At 46.1% G+C, this 23,131-nt stretch overlaps 1 protein-coding gene and 1 long non-coding RNA gene across 5 annotated transcripts in view; both read right to left on the minus strand.

Annotated features, from left to right (window-relative positions):
• The window catches only part of LOC106805719 (trichohyalin-like), a 48,773-nt gene that overhangs the window by 8,579 nt on the left and 17,063 nt on the right, over positions 1 to 23,131 (minus strand). The window contains exons 17-21 of the mRNA XM_014807422.1: positions 7,078 to 7,173; positions 1,673 to 1,864; positions 1,026 to 1,334; positions 521 to 688; positions 129 to 245 (exon numbers count right to left, since the gene is read on the minus strand). Of these exons, the coding sequence (XP_014662908.1) occupies positions 129 to 245; positions 521 to 688; positions 1,026 to 1,334; positions 1,673 to 1,864; positions 7,078 to 7,173 (882 nt within the window). The remainder of the gene's footprint in view (positions 1 to 128; positions 246 to 520; positions 689 to 1,025; positions 1,335 to 1,672; positions 1,865 to 7,077; positions 7,174 to 23,131) is intronic.
• LOC106805723 lies at positions 19,209 to 19,914 on the minus strand. Of its 4 annotated transcripts, none has more exons than XR_001393457.1 (3): positions 19,764 to 19,914; positions 19,449 to 19,526; positions 19,209 to 19,245 (listed from the first exon to the last, which is right to left on the minus strand). It is a non-coding gene; the product is annotated as an uncharacterized LOC106805723 (long non-coding RNA). The 4 variants fall into 4 exon arrangements; XR_001393459.1 differs by having other exon boundaries at positions 19,212 to 19,245; positions 19,449 to 19,487; XR_001393458.1 differs by lacking the exon at positions 19,209 to 19,245 and adding an exon at positions 19,347 to 19,387.

Below are 23,131 nucleotides of genomic sequence, written 5' to 3' on the forward strand. Positions count from 1 at the left end.
AAAGGTGTGCATACTCGTAAAGAGAGAAGATTAAGTAATACGTTTCCTACAACATGCTACTGCTATTATATTGTATGCTAATATACTGTAGTAGCATGTCTCAACGAATTGTATTTACAGTTACGTACCAGTGCCTGCTCTTTCTCTACCAGCTTCTCACTCGATATTTTTATCTCCTGTTTGAGTTTCTCGTTGTTTTCCTCCATAGTGACCATCTGCTGGTTTAATGTCTGCACTTCCGACACCTAAAACAACATGACATTATCATCATCAATGCGACTGGATCCTTTCACAGTACCGCCACATATGTATAAAAAGAACATCTGCAAAACATCCGATGTTATTTCACTTCTGTAGGAATAACACAATACGGAGGGTCACTGTGCGACCAGCACGAGAGGGTAGGACACCGTGCCACTGTCACCACGCCAAGTGTGACACTGGTAGAGTAGGGGCTAGAGAGCAGGCTAGTAGGCGTAACACAACTGAATGAACAGGCGCTGTACGCTCACTGCCTCACCATCTCCTGCATGTGTTTGTTGACGTCCCCCAGCTCCTCCTGGAGGGCGACTACGCGCTTGTCACGTTCCGCGAGCATCGTTTCAAGGTCAACGACGGTGACCTTCAGACTCTTCTCAGCAGAATCGGACTCCTTCCATTGCAACTGGAATTTCTTGGCGAGCGTCTTCTACAGAGAACAGGATAGACAAGGTCACTAATAGAATACCTTAATGTTGGAATGTAATGCATGTGAAGGGGGAGGGCATCAGCAAATAAGTGTAGGGCGAGCCTTGATTCATAACATCGTATACATCAATGACTTCTAAGTGCTTCATTATTCGAATGAAGTTGCGTATTGGTCGACCACCTGAATAGCTATAACATTATCTGTGGGAAATAATATTCTTGGAAAGTAAATTGAATTTCCTAATGCAATAACTCATCAGCATGTAACTTACACTGTAGAGTAAAAAGGATGAACAACACCAATAAGTAAAATTTTTTTTTTTTCAACGTTCACATACCAATTTTTCAACCTTCTGCTCCCGCTTAGCGAGGTTCTGCTGTGACTCATCTAGCTGTTCCTGCAGCCGCACAGTCTCCCTCGCCTTCAGCTGCTGCAAATCCTTAAGCTGTTCCAACAGGTTCGCACTCTCATCTTCCTTCTCTCGTTTCAATACTGCTAGGTGTTCCTGCAACTGCCCAGCTTCCCTCTCCTTCTCCTGCTGCAATTCTGTAAGCTGAACCTGCAGCTGTGCAGCCTCTTGCTCCTTCTGCTGTAATACTGAAAGCTCTTCCCTCAACTGTACAGTCTCCCGCTCTAACTGCTCTCTCTGAAAGTCAAAAGAAATATATTTCTTACACTAAATACTACCACGGTGCACGTTAATAAATAGATGATTAACAAAATTCTATAATCATGCAGTAAAACAATGCAACATTGAATATAATAATTGATGGCTGACAGACTAATACCCATTGATATGTTAAGGGGTATTGTGTAGGTTAAGCAATAATAAATGGAAATATAACGCATGGTCACTTTGGCAAGTGTTGGACATGAAAAGTTGTATGTTATTTCAATTTATGCTGTTAACATAGCTAACAAGAACTGTGTGAAATTTATCAGAATAGTACATGACAGGAGATAGTGTGTTATTAAACATCATACCAGGTCTGATGACTGCCTGTCCTTTTCACTGAGTGTATTTTGAATTTCCTTCCCTCTCTGCTGCTCCTGTGCCAGAGCTTGCTCTAAAGTACTGACTTGTGACTGTAGGTGTCTCTGTTGCTCCTCACCACCATGTTGAGCCGATGACAATTGACTACCTACCTCCTCTAGTTTATTGTTAAGTGCTGCCACCTTGGGTTAAAAAGAAAAGAATATTATTCATATGATATGGGCCCAACAAAGGGCAATTGATTACAGACGTTTATAATTTATTTTGACTAGCCATAAAAATCTGTTCAGTGAGATATCCTGCCGCAAATGAGTATGACATTAACATGCAAGGCAGTTATTATAAAAGGCACAATAATAAAAAGGTGAATGGTGATATAAAGGCGAGATAATGTTTTTGATATTTTGTTGACATACAGCTCTATGCTGCCACAAAATAAATAAACCACAGGATGAATATTGCTTTGCAAAACAACAGCAGCGACAGTCAACGAATCGAAAGAGAAAATTCGGTGGTAGTTAGTAAAAAAAGGCTGCCGATTTTCCTTGTGGGTGTAAAGACATTGTGTATTATTTTATTATAAATACAGTGACAAGCCACCAAACAGCTGGTTTCGGGTTTTCACATGAAAATAATCAGCACCGACTGATAAATAAACAAGTGTTTTTATTTGCGTTCAGTGATATAAAACTAATGTCCATATTTTTATTATTTCATACTTTTTACGATTCCTACAGGTTCACAGTTAATGCAATCTATTTCCGTTGTCGTGCCAAATCCACTGCAGGGGTAAAGCCAGGAATATACATAATAGGAATTTCCCCAAACACCCTGCCCGAACCAGGTTATGAGCAGTTTACGGTCGTGGAGTACCAATGACCCTCGCAAATTACTGGTTTTGATAGGTGACAAATGATTTTCGGTATTACCTAAACATGAATGGTTTTTATAATCTACTTCTTTTACAACATAAATATTATTGCACATGGCCGTGTGCATGCATGTGTATTATATATATACACACACAAGCACCCAAACACACACGCACGCACGCACGCGTGTGCGTTTGTTGTATGGGAGCAGTATGCGTGCGTGCGTTTGGGTTTGTGTGTAAGCTTTCTAAATACACTCAAACGTCTGCCCACCCACCTGGTCCTGCACCCCCACGCGGATCTGACCTGGGATTGCACACAGCTTAGTGAAACCAAAGTTGACCAGCGAAGCTCAGGACCACTTAACGAGCTTCTTGCGCCGGAGGGCAAGCGAATGCGAGCCGCTGAGAGTAAAAGCGGGTAAGGGCCACATGCACGCACGAAAAAGAGGCATGCACTGTCCTTGAACTGATCTCTCCACGAAAGACAAACAAGACGATCATCAAGTACGATGCAAAATTTACCAGTCATGTGCACCACAGACATGAACATTCATACACGCAAGCATGCACGACGCCTCAGTTTGATTTACATTAACACCCGCGCAAGCATGCCACGAGCGCCTTCAGTTTATGGACATACACACGCGCAGCATAGAACACGACGCCCTCAGTTGATGGACATTACGACACACGCAAGCATGCCACCACGCCTCAGTTATGGACATCACACACGCAGCATGACGGACGCTCAGTTATAGCATACACCACGCGCAAGCATGCACGACGCGCTTCAAGTTATGGGCATACACACACGCGAGCATGCACGGACGCCTCAGTTATCGACATACACAGCACGCAAGCATGCACGACCGCCTCAGTTATAGACATACACACCGCAAGCATGCAGCGACGCCTCAGCTTATAGACATACACACGCGCAAGCATGCACGCGCCTCAGTTATGGACATACACAACGCAAGCATGCACGACGCCTCGTTATGACGATACACACGCGCAAGCATGCACGACGCCTCAGTTATGGACATACACACGCGCAAGCATGCACGACGCCTCAGTTATGGACATACACACACGCAAGCATGCACGACGCCTCAGTTATAGACATACACACACACGCAAGCATGCACGACGCCTCAGTTATGGACATACACACACGCAAGCATGCACGACGCCTCAGTTATCAGACATACACGCGCAGCAACGAGCTGCTATGGACAACAGCAAGATCCGACGCCTCAGTTATGGACATACACACACGCAGCATGCACGACGCACTCCAGTTTATGACATACACACATCGCAAGCATGCACGACGCCTCAGCTTATGGACGATACACACACGCAAGATGCACCAACGCCTCAGTTATGGACATTACACACACGCAGCATGCCCAGAGCCTCGTTATGGACTACACAGACCACCAGGCCATGACATACCAACCAAGCATGACGACGCCTCAGTATTGCGACTCATACACCACACGATAGCGATGCCACGAAGCTGCTCAGTTATGGACATACACCACACGCAGCATGTCAAGCGATGCACGACGTCCTCAGTGATGGGACATGCCACACCGCAAGGCATGCACGACACGCTCAGTTATGGATATACATCACACGCAAGCAATGCCAGACGCCTCAGTTATGCGCATACACCAACGGCAAGAGTGCACGCAGCCTTCAGTTTATGAATACACACACGCAAGCAGGCACGGACGCCTCAGTTCATAGGATTTCACACACGGCAAGCATGCCAGCGACGCCTCAGTTATGGACATATCCACACGCAAGCATGCACGACGCCTTCAGTTATGGATATAACACACGACAAAAGCACCAGACGCTCAGTTATGACATACACACGACGCCAAGCATGCCGCGTACGCGCTCAGTTATAGACATACACAACGCGCAAGCATGCACCAAGCCTTCAGTTATAGCACTACACAACCTTAAGCATGCACGACCCCTCAGTTATAGACATACACACGCGCAAGCATGGCAGCGACGCTCAGTTATAGATATCACACACGCAAGCATGCACGACGCCTCAGTTATGGACATACACACGCGCAAGCATGCACGACGCCTTGGTCAAGAAACATACACATGCAAGCATGAAACGCCGCTACAGTCAAAAACATACACACGCAAGCATGCACGACGCCTCAGTTATGGACATTACACACGCGCCAAGCATGCACGACGCCTCAGTTATAGACATACACACGCGCGCAAGCATGCACGACGCCCTCAGTTATGGGCAAACCACGCAAGCATGCCCACCAAGCCTCAGTTATGGGACATACACACACGCAAGCAATGCGACAAGCACTCAGTTCACTGGAACACTATACACATGCCAAGCATGAAGGATCAACAGTCCAGGAACATTACACACGCTCAGCTCAAGCCTGAAGGATGCCGCAGTTGCACATGAACATACACACGAAAGCATGAAGGATGCTTAGTCAGGAACATACCAAGCACGCATGAACGATGCTACAGTAAGGAACAGACACGAAACAAGCTCATGAGGACTGCTACAGTCAGGAACATACACACGCAAGCATGAAGGATGCTACAGTTCAGGAACATACACACGCAAATACATGAACGATGCTTACAGTAAGGAACATACACAAAAAAAAGCGATGCAGGATGCTTACGAGTCAGCGCAACATACACCAATCAATGCATTGAAGGATGCCCTACAGTCATGGAACATACACAATCAAGCATGTAAGGATGCTACAGTCAGGAACATACACAATTCAAGCGATTGAAGGATGCTTACAGTCAGGAACATACACAATACAAGCATGAAGGATGCTACAGTCCAGAACAATACCACAATCAGCATGTGAAGGATGCTACAGTCAGGAACATATCACAATCAAGCATGAAGGAGGCTACAGTCAGAACAATACACATCAAGCAATGAAGGATGCTACTAGTCAGGACACATACACACGCAAGCATGAAGGAATGCTACAGTCAGGAACATTACACATGCAAGCCATGTAATGTGATGCTTGACAGCTCGGGATACTATACACAATTCAAGCCATGAAGGATGCTCACAGTCAGGAACATACACATGCAGATGAAGGAGGCTACAGTCGGAACATACACAATCAACATGAAGGATGCTACCAGTCCAGCGACATTAACATGCAGCATGGAAGGCATGCTACAGTCAGGAACATACCACAATAAGCATGAAGGATGCTACAGTTTCAGGAACATACACATGCCCAGCCATGAAGAGGTCAGTCAGCGCAACAGATACACAATCAAGCATGAAGGATGCCTACAGTCATGGACATACACAATCAACGCATGAGGAGGCTACAGTCAGAACATACACATGCAAGCATGAAGGGATGCTACAATCATGGAACATACACGACGCAAGCATTGACGGATGCTACAGTCGGAACATCACACAATCGAGCATTGAGGATGCCTACAGTCAGGAAACATACAACATCTGCAAGCCATGCAAGGAGGCTACAGTCAGGAACATACACATATCAAGCATTGAGGATGCTGACAGTCAGGAACATACACAATCACAAGATCGATAGGAATGCTACAGTCAGGAACACCTACACATGCAAGCGATGCAGGGATGCTAACAGTTCAGGAACATACCACACGCAAGCGCTGAAGGACTGTACAGTCGGAAACACTTTACACACGCAACGCATGAAGCGATGCTACAGTCAGGAACCAGTACACATGCAAGCATGACAGATGCTACAGTCAGGAACATACACATGCAATCATGATTCTGAAGGATGCTACAGTCAGGAACATACACATGCAATCATGAAGGATGATATAGTCAGAAACATACACAAGCAAGCATGAACTATGCTACAGTCAGGAACATACACACGCAAGCATGAAGGATGCTACAGTCATGAACATACACACGCAAGCATGAAGGATGCTACAGTCAGGAACATACACACGCAAGCATGAAGGATGCTACAGTCAGGAACATACAATCACACCTCAGCATGGTCGACACAGCAGTCATGAACGCTTATACACTCAGTACATGAATACGAACACACGCACCACATGCAAACACATGCGCAGCAGTGCACAGCGAAGCCCATAACTTGCCCGCGTTCTTCTGTGAAGCCCATGCGTTATTCAGCCTAGTTAGGGAGTTAGGGCTGGAATTTATGGTCAAATGATAGCTTAAGATTGGTGGTTCGAGTTACGGTCAAGGATCATGTGTATAAAACCTACTGCGTCACCCAACTACGCACTGGAAATGCACGTGTCCATCAATCCGTTAGCATCCTGGACTGCTGTTTACAATATGCATGTTGATTAAGTAAGGCTGGCTTGCGCCGTGGCTGCAGGTGTCTCATGCCACCTCGGCCTAACCCAACCATCGCCACCCACTCCATGCAGCTGCAGCGGCGGCGGCAGCAGAAGAATCCACGCAAACACAAACACACAGAACTCGGCACTGACCTGCTTCTCGTAACCGGCCACCCGCTCGCTCGCCTGCGACTTGGCTTCGCTGTGCTGCTGCCGTGCCTCCGCCAGTTTGCGCTCCAGCTCCTCCCGCTGCAAAAAGACGTAAGCGAGCATGTGAAGTAAACCGAATAGTTAACGTAAGTTAAGTTAAGCTGAGCTAGCCTTAATCCGACTTCAACGCCGCGTCTGTAAAATCGATATACGCGATGCGAGAAACAAATTATCAATACAACTACACTGATAACTGATAACTGATAATCACAATAAAACTGATAGACGATACATGACAGACTATATATATATATACATAACGTGTGTAAATACCTATCACTTCATAATTATGCACTCGTCAAATAAGCAATCATATATATGTAGTTGCATATATGCTATCACACGTCGTGAATACATACATAATATGTATATATTATCTCTAGAATAATTAAGCACCAGCAAAATATCGCTCTATAGATAGACCCCTTATGTTACATGTATGGTTTTCTACTACCTGTTCCTCAACACATATTTTGAAGCTCCTTGCCACAATTCGGAAATGTGTAAAGAAACTTACACACGCGCCACTCGTGTACGCCGACATAAATTAACCTGCATTGCCCGCCAGTCACATAATCAGCCAAACAACATACGCGGGATTGTTTCAAACATTAAAGTTACCGGCTGGAAGTTAGGAGAGCCATGTCGGTCACGGCTGCAACCTACATACATCCAAGTCTATGTAGGCACGCTTTCGTTTACTTGCTGTAAATCAGCTAATGTCAGCACGACTGGTGGATGCGGTTCATTAATCTGTTTATTCTACGTCTACCACCAAGCGTGTTCCTAACGATGACCAGAAACTTTCTAACACGAGCCCGAGTATTCCCAGCACCAAGCCGCTCTTTTCTGACATAGGCATCTACATGCATAAAGGACTACATATACTACATATATACTATATCATATGTGTATTATAAGAGATCTATGTTTCCTGATACTGGCTCGGTCATTCGACCTGGATATTCCTAACACTGTCCTGTGTATTCCTAGCACTGACCTGAGTATACCCAACACTGACTTGGTCATTCCTAACACTGACAGGGGCATACCCAATACTGACCTGGTCATTCCTAACACTGACAGGGGCATACCCAATACTGACCTGGTCATTCCTAACAGGCTAACACTGACCTGGGTATACCCAATACTGTCCAGGGTATTCCTAGCACTGACCTGGGTATACCCAACGCTGACCTGGTTATTCCTAGCACTGACCTGAGTATTCCTAGCACTGACCTGGGTATACCCAATACTGACCTGAGTATTTCCAATACTGACCTGGTCATTCCTAACACTGACAGGGGCACACCCAATACTGACCTGGTCATTCCTAACACTGACCTGGGTATGTCCACCACTGGACCGGTCATTCCTAACACCGGCCACGCCGAACACGTTAGGTTTTGAGAGTCGTAGCTTCTAATCAGATAACACTCAATACTCAAGTGAGGAAAACACATCCAGCCCACGAGGAACAAACACACTTCATATTTTCGCATCGAAATTTAAAGAATGTTAAGAAATTAAAGAAAAAAAGAAAAAAAAAGAATAAAAGAAGTTAAAGAATGTAAGCACACTTGTCGTCGGACGTGTGAGCCGAGCTAGAGCAAACGGAGGATGACGGAAAAAAACGCATAGAAAATCTACAACGACAGTGCTCTTAGCATCTTTCACATCTACATTACAGTTCACCTTACTAACGACGTCACATGTTAGACTATTAATCAGAGGAACATGTATAAAGATTCATCACGAGTACATTCTTGCCATACCAGACGACTGACGAAATCGGTATGATACAAATTATCTATTACTTTCGGACGAGCAGCGAAGCCATGTAAGTAAGAAGAAGTGCAGTAAGAAAGCACATGTGCACACCGCCGATTGCGCTACCACAGTAATCTATGCCTGTCAGTGAATACTCCTTGTACGATTCCCGAGATATCAAACTATACACCGAACAACGTTTATACACCGTGAAGTCCCACTTTAACTAGACTTTGAGACTAGTTAAAGTAGAAATCCTTTAGTGTAATCACCTCTTTATATTGGTTAGGAATGCAGGATGTATTTACTGCAGACTTACGGGAACATTACAAGAAAACTTAATTGTGCACATATCGGGATACTTAATATAAAATATAGTATACACCTACATATTACATTATTAATATAATATTACATTATTATATAGTAAATAAAACCAACTTGCTATTTAAATAACGGTTTTCACGAATTCCTAAAATTTCTGATAAAAAATCTGATATTCACTTTTGTTATTAAATATTAAAGATTTCTATAATCAACATGTATGGCCATTGTCATGATACTGTACGACCGAAGATCTCCCCGACGAAGTTGTGCTTTTTAAATTTTATTTTGCATGTTTCAAATTGAAAGCTAATCACAAAAGTGCAATTATATTTATACCCAACTAATATTTAATTCAACTTTCTGTTTGCGATAAATACGTGCACAATCTACGTGCATAACCTACAGTGAAATACATGATATTGCAATCCTTCTACTTTTAAATGGGAAAAATAAGAAACACCATCGGTATGTAGCCTGCAAACGTTTCGTAGTGTTGCCACTTCATTATATCAGGAGTGAATAATAATAGATTTAATAAATCTAAAATAAAAATATATATTATTATTCACTCCTGAGTAAATCACGCGCACGTGGGGACGTCACTGGCGTTGTAAGTTGAAAGCATTAAAAAATACTTTATATCGTAGATACTAAATCACTCATTTTTCAATGTAGCACGAGTTAAAACGAATTTAACTGAAGATGTGTAATAAGCCTAGACCATTGCTCCCCGTTTAAAATTATTCAAGGGTAACCACAGACGATTGTGTGACGAGCGCGTTTACGAATCAGCAAGGAAAACAGAAAAACCGGGAAAGATAAATAATCGCGATCAAGAAGATGGGACGCCAATCCCAGTCGTGCTCCGACAATCAAATCAGCTCACACAAACATTCCCCGACCCCAGAGATCTGGAACTCTCCCCATGCCCTCACGAGTCTCCCCCCCCCCCACACACACATGCACCTCTCCATCCAGCCGGCCAGCAGCTGCCGATATATGATGCCGCCGTCGTAAGTCTATCCGATGCTAAAAATAGCTCTGCCTCCAGCCATCCCATAGCTCATTGTTATGCCCCCGAGAAGCGAGACATGTGCCTACTCACGCAGCCCAGTCCACGCGACTAGTCGACCCCGTCACACGCACGTCGAATGGGACGCCTCTACGCTCGGCCTAACTCCACAACGACCCGCCGCGACAGCGTACGAACGTACAAACACCGTAAGTACTCGCGCACCCAGTGTCAGTCCGCTCATAAGCATAGAACTACATTACAGCGTGATCTGTGCGATCTAGCCAGATAGCGAGTGGAATCAATGAATCTATCGCGTATAACTGACCGGCGAATTTTTCGGCCGTGTACCGGGCCGTGTAATAAGCGCCGCAGTAGGGCCCGTAGGGTCTATGTCTCCCTGGGTGCTGCCGGAACGTACCCTGGGTACGATCCGGTATACCGGAACGTACCCTGGTATAATATGCCGGACCGTACCTCGCCTACTCCACTAACGAGTCTAGGGCGTCGCCTACGCCTACTCCCTAACCCTAACCATATCAGATAGTTACCAGGGTACGTTCCGGCAGTACCCAGGGAGACATAGACGTTATCTGCCGCAGTAGGAGCAGCGGTCGCGCAGAGTTGATGTATGGGCATGCGTACACGCCATCGCACCCCCGCTAAGCAGCGGGGATCAGCAGTCACGAGAACACAGCAGGGGGAGAAAGGTTGGCTTCACGTCAAGGCTAGACTGTCAGTCATCCGGCAGTGTTTGTGTTTGCCCTCCTATGTCAGCATACGCCGTGCGTACGTGACGCGCGGCGGGAAAACGATGAATATCAATGTTACGAGAGTTCAATCGGTCGAACTTTGTACGCTTTTACACGTATTCTTGCGATGGCGCGCCACTCACTGGCACTGGTTCTCTTGTTCGTACATATAAGATATCCCAATGAGATAAGGGTGGTTTCTAATCTACAAGCAGGCCCATTCTTAAGGCAATCCGATATATAGCAAAACATTTGTATCACGGACTTTATGCTAGTACGTACGCACACCACACACACACAGTCACACACACACGGATTTCCGTTATACTTTCTTTTGTTTAGCCAGTGGTATGAATACGTATACATGTGATCAGGAGCGCATAATGACAAATACTTATATACTACTATATTTGTCATTATACGCTCCTGATTGTCATTATACGCTCCTGATGTGATTTGTAGTGGGAGTGAGAGTGAGTGAGCGAGTAAGCGTGAGAGAGCAACACAGAGAAAGAGAGACCAAAAAGTCAAGACGACCGTGTTATATACGCGCGCACGGGTATACAACATATCATATATATATCATATATTATATATATATAAATATTATATATTATATATTATATATTATAGCACATATCATTTACATAACTCGGGCAACAATACGATAATTTCTGCAATATATCTTCTTGCTTGCCCCTCCCGGGCTGCCAAATAAATTTCGGGACACCCTAACCTCGGCAAACCAATAGAACATGAAATGCCACACAAACGAGCTGGCTGACAGCAGGTTCAATTCGATATTTGCTCCCACTCCGACAAGAAACGAACTATTTCGAAGACGGCAAACAAAACATCGGCCCAGCCGTTAAACTCTCTGACTCCCGCTAGGCCATTACGTTTGTTTCAGTTGCGTACGTCCGACCCCCCCCCCCCCCAACCCAGACACACACACACAAATACACACAGCACGGCATATTTGATATATATAGAGAGATTAGTAGAAAGTAGATAGATCGGAGCAGATGGAATGGATGGATGGATGTGATGGATGGGATGGATTGGATGAATGGAATGGATGATGGATGGATGGATGGATGGCATGGATGGATGATGGATCTGGATGGATGGATGGATGGATGGAATGTGATGAATGGATGGAATGTGATGGATGGATGGATGGATGGATGGATGGATGGATGGATGGATGGATGGATGGATGGATGGATGGATAGATAGATAGATAGATAGATAGATAGATAGATAGATAGATAGATAGATAGATAGATAGATAGATAGATAGATAGATAGATAGATACCACCACCACCACCACCACCACCGCCACGCGCCCGGTCGCAAATTCGCCGCCCGGTCCTTCAACGCTCCTTGTACGAACATATGCGTAGACAACAGCCGCTAACGGGCCGACAGCGACTGCTATGCGTGGCGAATCCCGCGCGTGCTGCAGCCACATGGCGCTAGTAAAGACAAGCAATGTGAGGCTCCATCACCTAGGCGATGATCACAGCTTGCAAGCAGGATCTAACTGTACGCAGCCCCGTGCCGCCGGCACTTGCTGTGCTGGCAGCCGCCCGCTCGCGTCGGAAAAACGAAGAACGACACCGCGATGGCATCCGTCGAGAAACTGCGCGGGAAAATTGAATCAGCAGTGGCGCTAGTCGTGTATACATGATATCATGATGATATCATGATGATATCGCGTGCATTCCCGAGACGCTGCCAAGTTCACAGCACCCTTATCTTAAGCGCATGACTAGTAACGAGGAAGACGCAGATCAGACGCAGGCGCGCGCTGTCTCGTCTAGAATGAACCATCGTTCTGAGCCGACATGGGCGCCGCCGCGCACCGACGGGTTTCTATTACATAAATCATCGCGCTGTGAGGAGCCGCCGCGACGCTCAAGATATCGATGTTAACACCTTGGCATTACTACTGGAATGTCCGAGAGCTGTCGTATTGAGAGTCTGCGGTGGCTACTAACTCGCTAGGCAGAACGCAACGTCTTTGGCGCATACATTGGCCGCGCGGAAACAGTTGCGCTGCGCCCTTTGCCGTGAGCTATAGCGATAACAAACAGCATGCGTGATAGCAGCTAGCGCCATCGAAGTTAGCGTTGCTATTACAGTAAACACGAATTGCACTTTCCCCCCTTGCAACACACGCGCCTACTCCGATATCGATAACAACATGCATTGAGACGGCTCGAGAAAATTCACGAGAAGGAAAAACTATCCCTGTTCATTTTTTTCTTAACGGAAGAGGGACACGTACGCAGCATCAGCGAACCAACCACCGCGTGTGACGTCAGCCCCTTCCCCCCCACCACCACCAGCGGATGCGAAATCACAAGATCCTATTAACATCGACGCCGTTTCTTCTTTTTAGAGCCGCGCGCACGCGACCCAGTCTAACGAGGCGCCGCCGCATATATTAGGAACGGAGCCAGAACCGAGCGGGAAGTGAGCATAAGTGCAGCCACCGCCTGACGCAGCCTCCAGACAAGCGGCAGCCGAGCAGCATCAGCCAGCATCGTTCATCCCTTTGCTACGGTAACGACACACCCACACACCGAAGCCATGGTAAGTGCACATATAGATAGCCGCGTACCAGCTTTTGACAGTACACAGTGGGCCATTATACCCCGATATACGGTTGCATGAAGTAGTCCACACGGGGATTATATTTATATATATATATATATATATATGACTGCTATAGAATAATGATAAGATGATTAGGGATCAGGGGTTGTGGAGGACGCTGTGTTCGGGCTCGGCTGAGGCCGCCCGAGTGAGTGAGTGATTAGATGAACCACACCTCCACGAAGACGGCGAGTTTGGGAAATGGAGGCTCAGCTAGACGTAATTCAAGAATGGGATAAATCGTTTGTGAGATGTTAGCGACACTTCAAGATCTGAATCAAGATGGGTGGTAGCCGTTGTAGCGAGGTGTTCTAGATCTGTCGTTGAGGAGCACGCAGCTATAGCAATAAAACCCCATAGGGGGGTAGTAGGTTCGAGTGAGTGAACCTACGTATGACACCAAAGCTCTAGCTAGAAGACCACGGCTAGTTGGAGATGGGTCACCGTGACGGTTGATCATCGTCATGCTGAGATACTACACATATAGAAAGAGAGTACAGAGGGAAACTGGTACAGAATGTACGCATTTAGGGAAGCATTACATACAAGCATATATATACTGGCTAGGTCGTAATGTATATGCGGAATGTGTATGCGTGCTTGCATGCGCGCACGTGTGTGTGGGGGGGGGCGTATATGCGCGCGCGTGTGTGCCTGCGTGCGTGCGTCCGTGCGTGCGTGCGCGTGTTCGTACATGTGTAGATATAGAGTGATTCATAGTCACAGCTCTTATATAGAGCCTAGTTGCATAGGAACTGGAAGCAAAATATGGTTTGTGGAATCGAAACCTAAAATCTGTTTTTCGATCAGTAAAATCACTATCGCGAATAGCGTTGAGGTAGCTGGCCTCAAACCATTATTTTGACAGCCCGGTCAGTATTTATTGCCATAACAAACGGAATCTAATACGCACAATTTACGCGCCCGAAAATACATTTACATAATGTTTTTTTCGGGTCAAGAAATTCCTGCTGTTCTCAGATTTAACTCCCTCGGCTATCCTTAAATGAAAAACGTTCCCCTCTTGAAATTTAGCTGTTGAACACCTTGCCAATTTCACCATGAATCATCCAAAGTCGTTCTGCCACAACCTTGTCTGTACTTGCGCAGCGTTACTTGCAGCTCGTGTGTTTTATGAGATGCACTGTTTTTGGTTACACAGAAGGAATTGCGATAGGGTAGATGCTCCCTGTGATATGCTGCTACAGCCGCTTCAATGCAATACATCAGGGGTTCTTAACCTGTGGTCCATGAATCCCTTTGGGGTCCGTGGATAGGCTTCAGTGGGTCCGTGAACATCTTTCTGGGGAGAGGTGCGTAGCTTTCACCAGATTCTCAAAAGGGTCCATGACACAAAAAAAGGTTAAGAACCACTGAGATACATCAACCTACAAACCTACAACCATGCACCATTCTTTCCCAACTTTCCAAACTCCTTTTCTTGTTGTGTCGCCCGCAGGCCGAGACCGTCGCTACAGTGGAGGAGCTACAGAAGCAGTTGGCCGAAAAGAACATACTCATCGAGAAGCTGGTGAGTAATGCTACAAGAACTCACACCCAGCTATAGTCTGTCTGCGCTCGCTCACTTGCAGTCGTTTTGGCGCTACAGAAGTGCTGTAAGCTTGCTCGCAGGGCACTATGTTTTGTTCGAATCATTACATGCTGGCTGAATACAGATATGAGCTAGAGCGCGAAATATGCACATGATTTACACATGCGCATCTCAGCGTACAGTCAATGTAAGACGCCCTACCTAATACATCTCAGCTATCGATCCATCGATCCATCGACCGGCCTTTTGATTGAGTCTAGGCAGAGCAATAATGGTGCGGTGCTTCATTCGCGTATCTTTGCCTTTTTAGCAATGCGATTGCGAGCAGCTTCGCAACACCGTAGCAAAGCATGAAGCAGAGACGGCTGCCGCCAAGAAGGAGCTGAGCGACAAGGCAGGGCACGTGGAGAAACTGGTATGCGAGACCGCCGGCCGGCACGATAGCGGCTGGCTGGCTAGGTGACGCCTTCCTGTCGAAGGAGAGGGTGGTGAGAAGAAGGGGTAGAAGCGGCGACCCGGTCGTTATTTCCGTGTCAACAGAGCTTTGTTGGTCACGTCGGCGACACCAGCCACGTCTTCAACGACTCGGGCCGCGGCGAGGCATTGCTGAGGGTGTTGCGAGCTAGCGTGAGACACGGTGAGGTGCCGAGTGTCAGTGAGACACTGTAAGGTATAGTGAGGCACTGTAAGGTATAGTGAGGCACTGGAAGGTATAGTGAGGCACTGTAAGGTATAGTGAGGCACTGTAAGGTATAGTGAGGCACTGGAAGGTATAGTGAGGCGCTGTGCGGCGGCGCGCAACCCGCGCGGCGGAAGCAGTTCAAAGCGCCGCCTGGCGTTGACCCTAGAAGCCACGACTCGCGCCAAATGCAGAGCAAAACCACAATACCATCCTTGATCGAGCAGATGACGTGATCGTTCACTGCCCTCCGGCACCAAAAGCATGTGGGCGAGGGCGCCCATACACGTGCTAAGCAGACACGCGAACCAGGCGCAGAGCGAGTGGCGCGCAGAGAAAAAATAAGTCGTGTAAATATACAGAATATTTTTGCTTTGCTTTATCACGTCAGATGGCAGGCCCATCCGATGTGTGGAAAGCCAAAATCTCCCACTGTGTGCGTGAGTTTGTTTGTGTGCACGCGTGCGTGCCTGCGTGCGTGCCAGCATGCCTACGTGGGTGCGTGTGCGTACGCGTGAGCGTGTGTGCGTACGTGTGAGCATGCCTGCGTGCGGGGTGATACTCCATTAGGAGTGTTCCCAACTTTAATGTCATTAATGGTCATAATAACGATAATATATATGATGATAGGTCATATATATATATATGGTCATGGTCATAACCACCACCACTACTGACACGAAAAGCGATAGGAGGAGGTCAACGATTCAGCTATCACACTGCCGCTGTAGCGCCACACGGCGCCGACAACCAGCTGAAAACCGTCGCTCGACGTTCAAGACGTGGCTAGACGCTCGCACGTCCACCTGACTCCACCACCATGACATACAATTACGTTGACAGTGCAGCATGCCGCAAGGCGAAGCTGTGGCAAGCTTACTACAAGTAATGCCCCGCAAAATATGCTGGCTAGATGACGATGAGCACATTGCCTTAGACGCATACTGCTTTAAAAACCACGATTTGCCTTGCTACCTGGCTGTCGCCCCATAGCCTATGTGTTGCCGAACTCCCTTGCTTGATAGACCTCTCCAGTTACCGTGCTCGCCTGCGACAGTAATTTGGTCACTGACGGCGCAGTTTCCATGTTGCTATTGCTATGTATGTGTCATATAACATGTATTTATGTTTTGATGTGAGGCCGTGTAAAAGGTGTGGACACATGATGGCATAAGCATTGTACCACTAGCACCGAATCCTGGGCATCAAACCATGGGTACATAGTCCATGGACCCTGGCCACGGGCCTCGAACCATGGGCACTGGGCCATGGGCCCCGAACAACAGGCACTGGGTCATGGGTCTTGACGCATGGGCATGCATGGGCCCGTCATGGCAATGAACCATAAGCACCATGCCATGAATCCGGACCATGGACAGCTGGCCATGGTTTCAAACCATGAGCAGAGGGCCAAGGCAGGGGGGTCCATGGGTAGCTGGCCAATCCATGGTACCAATCCATGGTATCCAAACCATGGTAACCAAACCATGGGCAGCTGGCCATGGTACCGAACCATGGGCCACGGGAAGGCGTAATAAATTTCCACTTTATATTGTTGCTTTTTAGAAATCATTGGCAAAGAGAATCCACTGCGAGTGGCGTTTGTCACTGGAGCACAAAGAGAATAGAATGATGGATTCAATAGGCACTTACCAGTGTGAGATCGCTGACCGAGAAATAAAGATTAAGGATCTCGAATTGCAGCTGCTTGACAGGGATAAGGAACTGAACGTGAAAGATGCAAATATTGTAAGACTACAAGACTATTGCATAATTTCATGTTCAGAATTGAAAAGATTGGTGTGGATTTATAGCACCAAGCCTACATAACAGCAATTAATTATAAACATAGCATGATCACATCAAGATTCGAAAACAATGTAGATAAGCGGGTTAAATAAACTACTAGGTCAAACGTGTGTAAATAATTCCTAACTATAGTCAGATATTGGAATGGATTTGATCTCCTTTGGGTTTATTCTGCTGTTTCTGCAACCTACAACTTTAAGCTGGTAACAATAATAACTTGTCACGTTTTAACTAAAAATTAACCCCAATACTATCGCATTGACAAACGGGTTCAAAAGATTTAAATTGAACTGTAATGATTAAAAATTCTTCTGCAAGATAGCAGATATAATGTCGTACACTAGCTCCCTTTCGGTAAAAATAAATCCAGCGCATTACACTTATTGCTATGCATAGCAGGTGCTTTTAATAGATAGCCCTTGTAAAAAAGCAACTTGCACATCTTGTTTCAGTACAGTATGTAGCGAACCCTCTTCCAGCATCTTTGTAATGCATGATATTGTAAATGCATGAGTAGTCCAACATGCTATTTCTGGCTGTGGCATGCGTTCTCACCCTCTGCATCCAACGCAGACATCCCTTCTATACGAACATAACCTCTGCGATAGCTCGCTCCGACAGCTAGACCCTTCACCACCAGATTGCACATTGTTGCGTATCAACCACTGTTTGTCGACTTGCATACGTGTACGGTACTTAACATGGCAGCATTGCAAATGGCAACCGCTCGACCATTGACCATCTCCCGATGCGTCTCCCATAGTCGTCCAAACCGTTGGCGTGGCTGGGTTAGCTTCGGAGAGAGCCATCCGAGGGGCAGGATGGAAACCGTATACGTACAGATGCGGGAGTTGCTGTACGTGGCTCGGCGCCTACATTCTGAGAGTTCGTTACGAATCAAACGCGCACGACATTCACGCGTGGGTTCCACTAATCACTACCGCTTCTACCTCCCACGGGGGGAAACTTAGGAGTCGCTCAAATCCAGACAGGCAGTGCACAAGGCGGAGCTCGAGAAAGAGAAGGAGACGCTGACGAACGAGTTGACAGACTACTTTGTCTACTCGCTCGACCACCTGACGAGTAAGATCGAGGAGCGCGATCGCAAACTCGAGGAGAAAGATAAGCAACTTCGTCTGCTGGTATATATGTTACGCGCAGAGAAATTGTCGCTCATGACGTGATGCACGAAAGATCGGTGACCAGCGTGAATGGGATCGTGTTGATCAACGAGCGCAGTACGAAGTACGAACGTGATGCTACTGTGGAAGCTTCCCACAGTCTTCCCGAAATCTATGTGCTATGCTTAATGACGTGATGCTGTGAAATGTGTTTTAAAGTATACGATTCTGTCACGCAGAGTTTCGTTTAAATTTATATACATAGTGTTATGTTTTAATAGGATTTACTGCCAATTTATGTTTATATACTTTCTCGTTGCTTTCTTCAAACAGTAACCGTAACCCGTTTTAAACTTATAGGAATCTACTGCACCTGAGCCAGTCGCGGCTGCAGAACCAGCCAAGGAGGCAGCCCCAGCTGCACCTGCAGAGGCATGCACTGCGCCCGAACCTGTCGTAGTTCATGAGGAAGCCCAGCTGCCTGCTGCAGGCAGACGCGCCAACCAGTCTGAGAGCCCCAGCGCACTGCAGCAGCAGAGCCAGCCAGGAGGAAGCCCCAGCTGCACCTGCCAGAGCATGCCCACTGCGCCCGACTGTTCGTAGTTCATGAGGAAGCCCCAGCTGCACCTGCAGCAGAGCCAGCCAAGGAGGCAGCCCCAGCTGCACCTGCAGCAGAGCCAGCCAAGGAGGAAGCCCCAGCTGCACCTGCAGAGGCATGCACTGCGCCCGAACCTGTCGTAGTTACCGAGAAAGCCCCAGCTGCACCAACGGAGGCATGCACTGCGCCTGAACCTGTTCGTAGTTCAGAGGAAGCCCCAGCGCACCTGCCAGCAGAGCCAGCCAAGGAGGTGAAGCCAGCTGCCACTGCAGCAGAGCCAGCCAAGGAGGCAGCCCCAGCTGCACGCCCAGCAGAGCCAGCCAAGGAGGAAGCCCCAGCTGCACCTGCAGAGGCATGCACTGCGCCCGAACCTGTCGTAGTTCATGAGGAAGCCCCAGCTGCACCTGCAGCAGAGCCAGCCAAGGAGGCAGCCCCAGCTGCACCAACGGAGGCATGCACTGCGCCCGAACCTGTCGTAGTTATGAGGAACCCCAGCTGCACCTGCAGCAGAAGCCAGCCAAGGAGGCAGCCCAGCTGCACCTGCAGCAGAGCCAGCCAAGGAGCCGGCCCACCGCCACCTGCAGAGGCATGCACTGCGCCTGCAACCTGTCGTAGTTCATGAGAAAGGCCCCAAGCTGCCGCCACCTTGCCCAGCAGAGCCAGCCAAGGATGAAGCCCCAGCTGCACCTGCAGCAGAAGCCACGCCAAGAGGAAGCCCCAGCTGCACCTGCAGCAGAGCCAGCCAAGAAGGTAGAGCCAGCTGCACCTGCAGCAGAGCCAGCCAAGAAGGTAGAGCCAGCTGCGCCAGCAGCAAAGCCAGCCAAGGCTTAGAAGCATCAACTTTAGAATCACTTGTATTTGAGCACGCTTCCCTTTGTAATATAACCGTTTTTTGCAATAATTTTGTAATATTATCTCACCACCATGTGTTTACAGTGCGTTTGTGATTGTTTTTGTACAAAATTGTCTGGTAACATAATTTAAACAAAATACATATAAACGTATACAGACGTTTGCTGTCATCAATGGTGTAACAATTGATTTTCTCTTGGAATTATTTTATTAGTTTTCATGTAGTTCGCCGAAAAAAATGCCTTACCTTTACCACTCGTCTGTAATTAATAAACAAACAATGTGACCAATAGTCAATTACACTGGCTCCACTGCATGCAACATTTCACAATGTCTGACAGACCTTTATGTAGTGAAAACATCCTACAATGTGGAAAAATCAAACGACCTAGTAAACAGTCACAAAAGCAACTTCTGTAGATGATGAAATGCTAATTCTTAATGTGTTTATAATTACAAACACTACAATTAACAAGTTTCTAAACATCAGGGGATACGTGGAAAAGGGTTAGCTAAAATTGGGGAAAATAAAGCTGGGTTTACACTGCCAACTTTGGCTCAAAGGGTCGTTGTCGTATCAGGTACTACAGATATGTACCCGAGGTACATATATGTATACACAAAGTGTACCAGACTTGTACTACAGAAGTGTACCCTAACCCTAACCCTAACCATAACCATAAACATACCTCATATAAAAATATAAACATAATACTAAACAACCTAAAACTACCTCCTAATTATATAAAAATATAAACATAATACTAAACAACCTAAAACTACCTCGGGTACATATCTGTAGTACCTGATACGACAACGACCCCATCTGCCCAACTTTGTGTTGGCAAATTGCCGAATTGTACCAACTTCGCAATTTCGCAACTGACAATCGGCAGTGTAAACGCAAAAGTTGCATGTCCAACCGATCGATAGCAGCTAGTTGGGAGATTAGAACATGTTCTAATTCGGCAATTCAGCAATTCAGCAATTCGGCAACACAAAGTTGGTAGTATAAACCCAGCTTAAAGTAGTACAACATTAGGTATCATTTTTATAGGTCGAATTTACATATCAGGAGTGAAATAATATAGATTTATAATATTCTGATAATATTAGTTATATAATAATAATATTAATACTCTACACAGCTATTTTTATTATTGATGTTGATCTATGTTATGTCACTCGTGATCATATTAAACTGTCACACTTCTCACCAATACGTGCACTTTGAGGAACAGACCACTATCGAAAGCACCCCGGCACAGCAGAGAGCCACCACTTGTAAACGTTTCACGCTTTCCCTCCGTCCTCATGCCATTGACTCGGCTTACAATCCCCTCACTACACTCAGAAACCTACTGGTACAACGTAAGGGTGAAAAAGCACACACCTGCAGCAGCTCGGTATACCCGATCGGTTGTGCCAACTGCACCAGCGTTTATATAGGGGAAACCGAAAGAAAATCTGGAACTCGCCTCGAGGAACATAAAAAAGATGATGTAGAATCTTTAGCGGTGGCAACAGTCATCAGCCAGGCTTCCCACACCTCAACCGCAAGAGAACTACAGAAGTCAGCCATCCTGGACCACATTGTCAACCGTAACCATATTCTACTTCGCCGCTACTTCCTATATGTTTCCTACCGCTGTTAAGATTCTGGCCACGAAAGGCTCCCTTCTCAACAGGCAAATAATAGTCCATCCAAAGTTGCGAACGCAAAGATAACATGAACAGGGATGACGAGGAAAACATGGACCTATATTTTGGTGTTCAGAAGCCCAGAACCTGCCCAGTGGACGTGAGAGATGCTTGCAGCACCAGATTCTTGGCTCTTGTTACCTACACCCTACACTACAGCTATGTAATCTCAAGCAACTTCAGTCAGCTTATGTCATAAAAATAACCAGACCAGTTATTGAAACTGTTTTTAACAGTTTAACATGAATATATCGCAAAATTACTTTAAATAAATTTAATAGCACATTAATTATAAAATTCGACTAAAAAACGAAAATGCACATTTGAATCCATTAACTAAAATGAACTGTTAGAAACTTGCAGCTAAGGCTGCTATAAACAAGGTATGCTTAAGCTAGGTTTCATAATTTAGAAGACAAGTGTATCCCTGTGCTGAGAAATGGTTAGTCCCAGTTAGGGTGGACATACTGCACTATTTTACTATTATTTGTTTGTAATCGGATGCCTCTCTGCAACTATGGTCACATGCAGAAGCATAATTACCTAAACTAGACTAATTAATAAAACTTTTAATGCAGTAGGTATGTGACATAAAGTGAATAGATGACACATGTGCTGTTTAAGGTAAATGAGAACAACCATGAACTCAAACCTAGGATTTTTGCCAGATTTATTTATTAGTTAGGGTAGGCACTGAATTGCTGGCTTGCTGCAGTACTAAGTAATTTTGGTGCAAGTGTGAAACAGAGACATCATGGGGTTCAGGGCCCACCTAGAGTTCAAGAGGTGTCAAAACGGCATTTTAGATCATTTCCCAAAGCATCTTCATTCCAACGGCATCATAAAATTGGCAAATTTTAAATATGATTAGCTGCTGAGGTTACTTTCAACCACGAATAAATTATGTTACAAATTTTGTTACTGGGTTATTCTATTACACTTTGGTGGCATCTTGAATCGTTGGTGATATTTGCCAACAGGTGGTAGCACCAGTTGGGCTTGTTGTTATTTTTACAGTTGGTCATTCCCAATAAACATTACCAGTATTTTTTTTTAAAGATTACGGTACATCATTTGCAGCCTGCAAATTTTTTAGGGGGACAGGAAATCAAATGCACAAATGTTACACAACCACACCCTTGATCACTAGGAACTGAAA

This window comes from Priapulus caudatus, unplaced genomic scaffold, assembly GCF_000485595.1.
Source record: "Priapulus caudatus unplaced genomic scaffold, Priapulus_caudatus-5.0.1 Scaffold125, whole genome shotgun sequence".
NCBI classification, from domain to species: domain Eukaryota; kingdom Metazoa; phylum Priapulida; class Priapulimorpha; order Priapulimorphida; family Priapulidae; genus Priapulus; species Priapulus caudatus.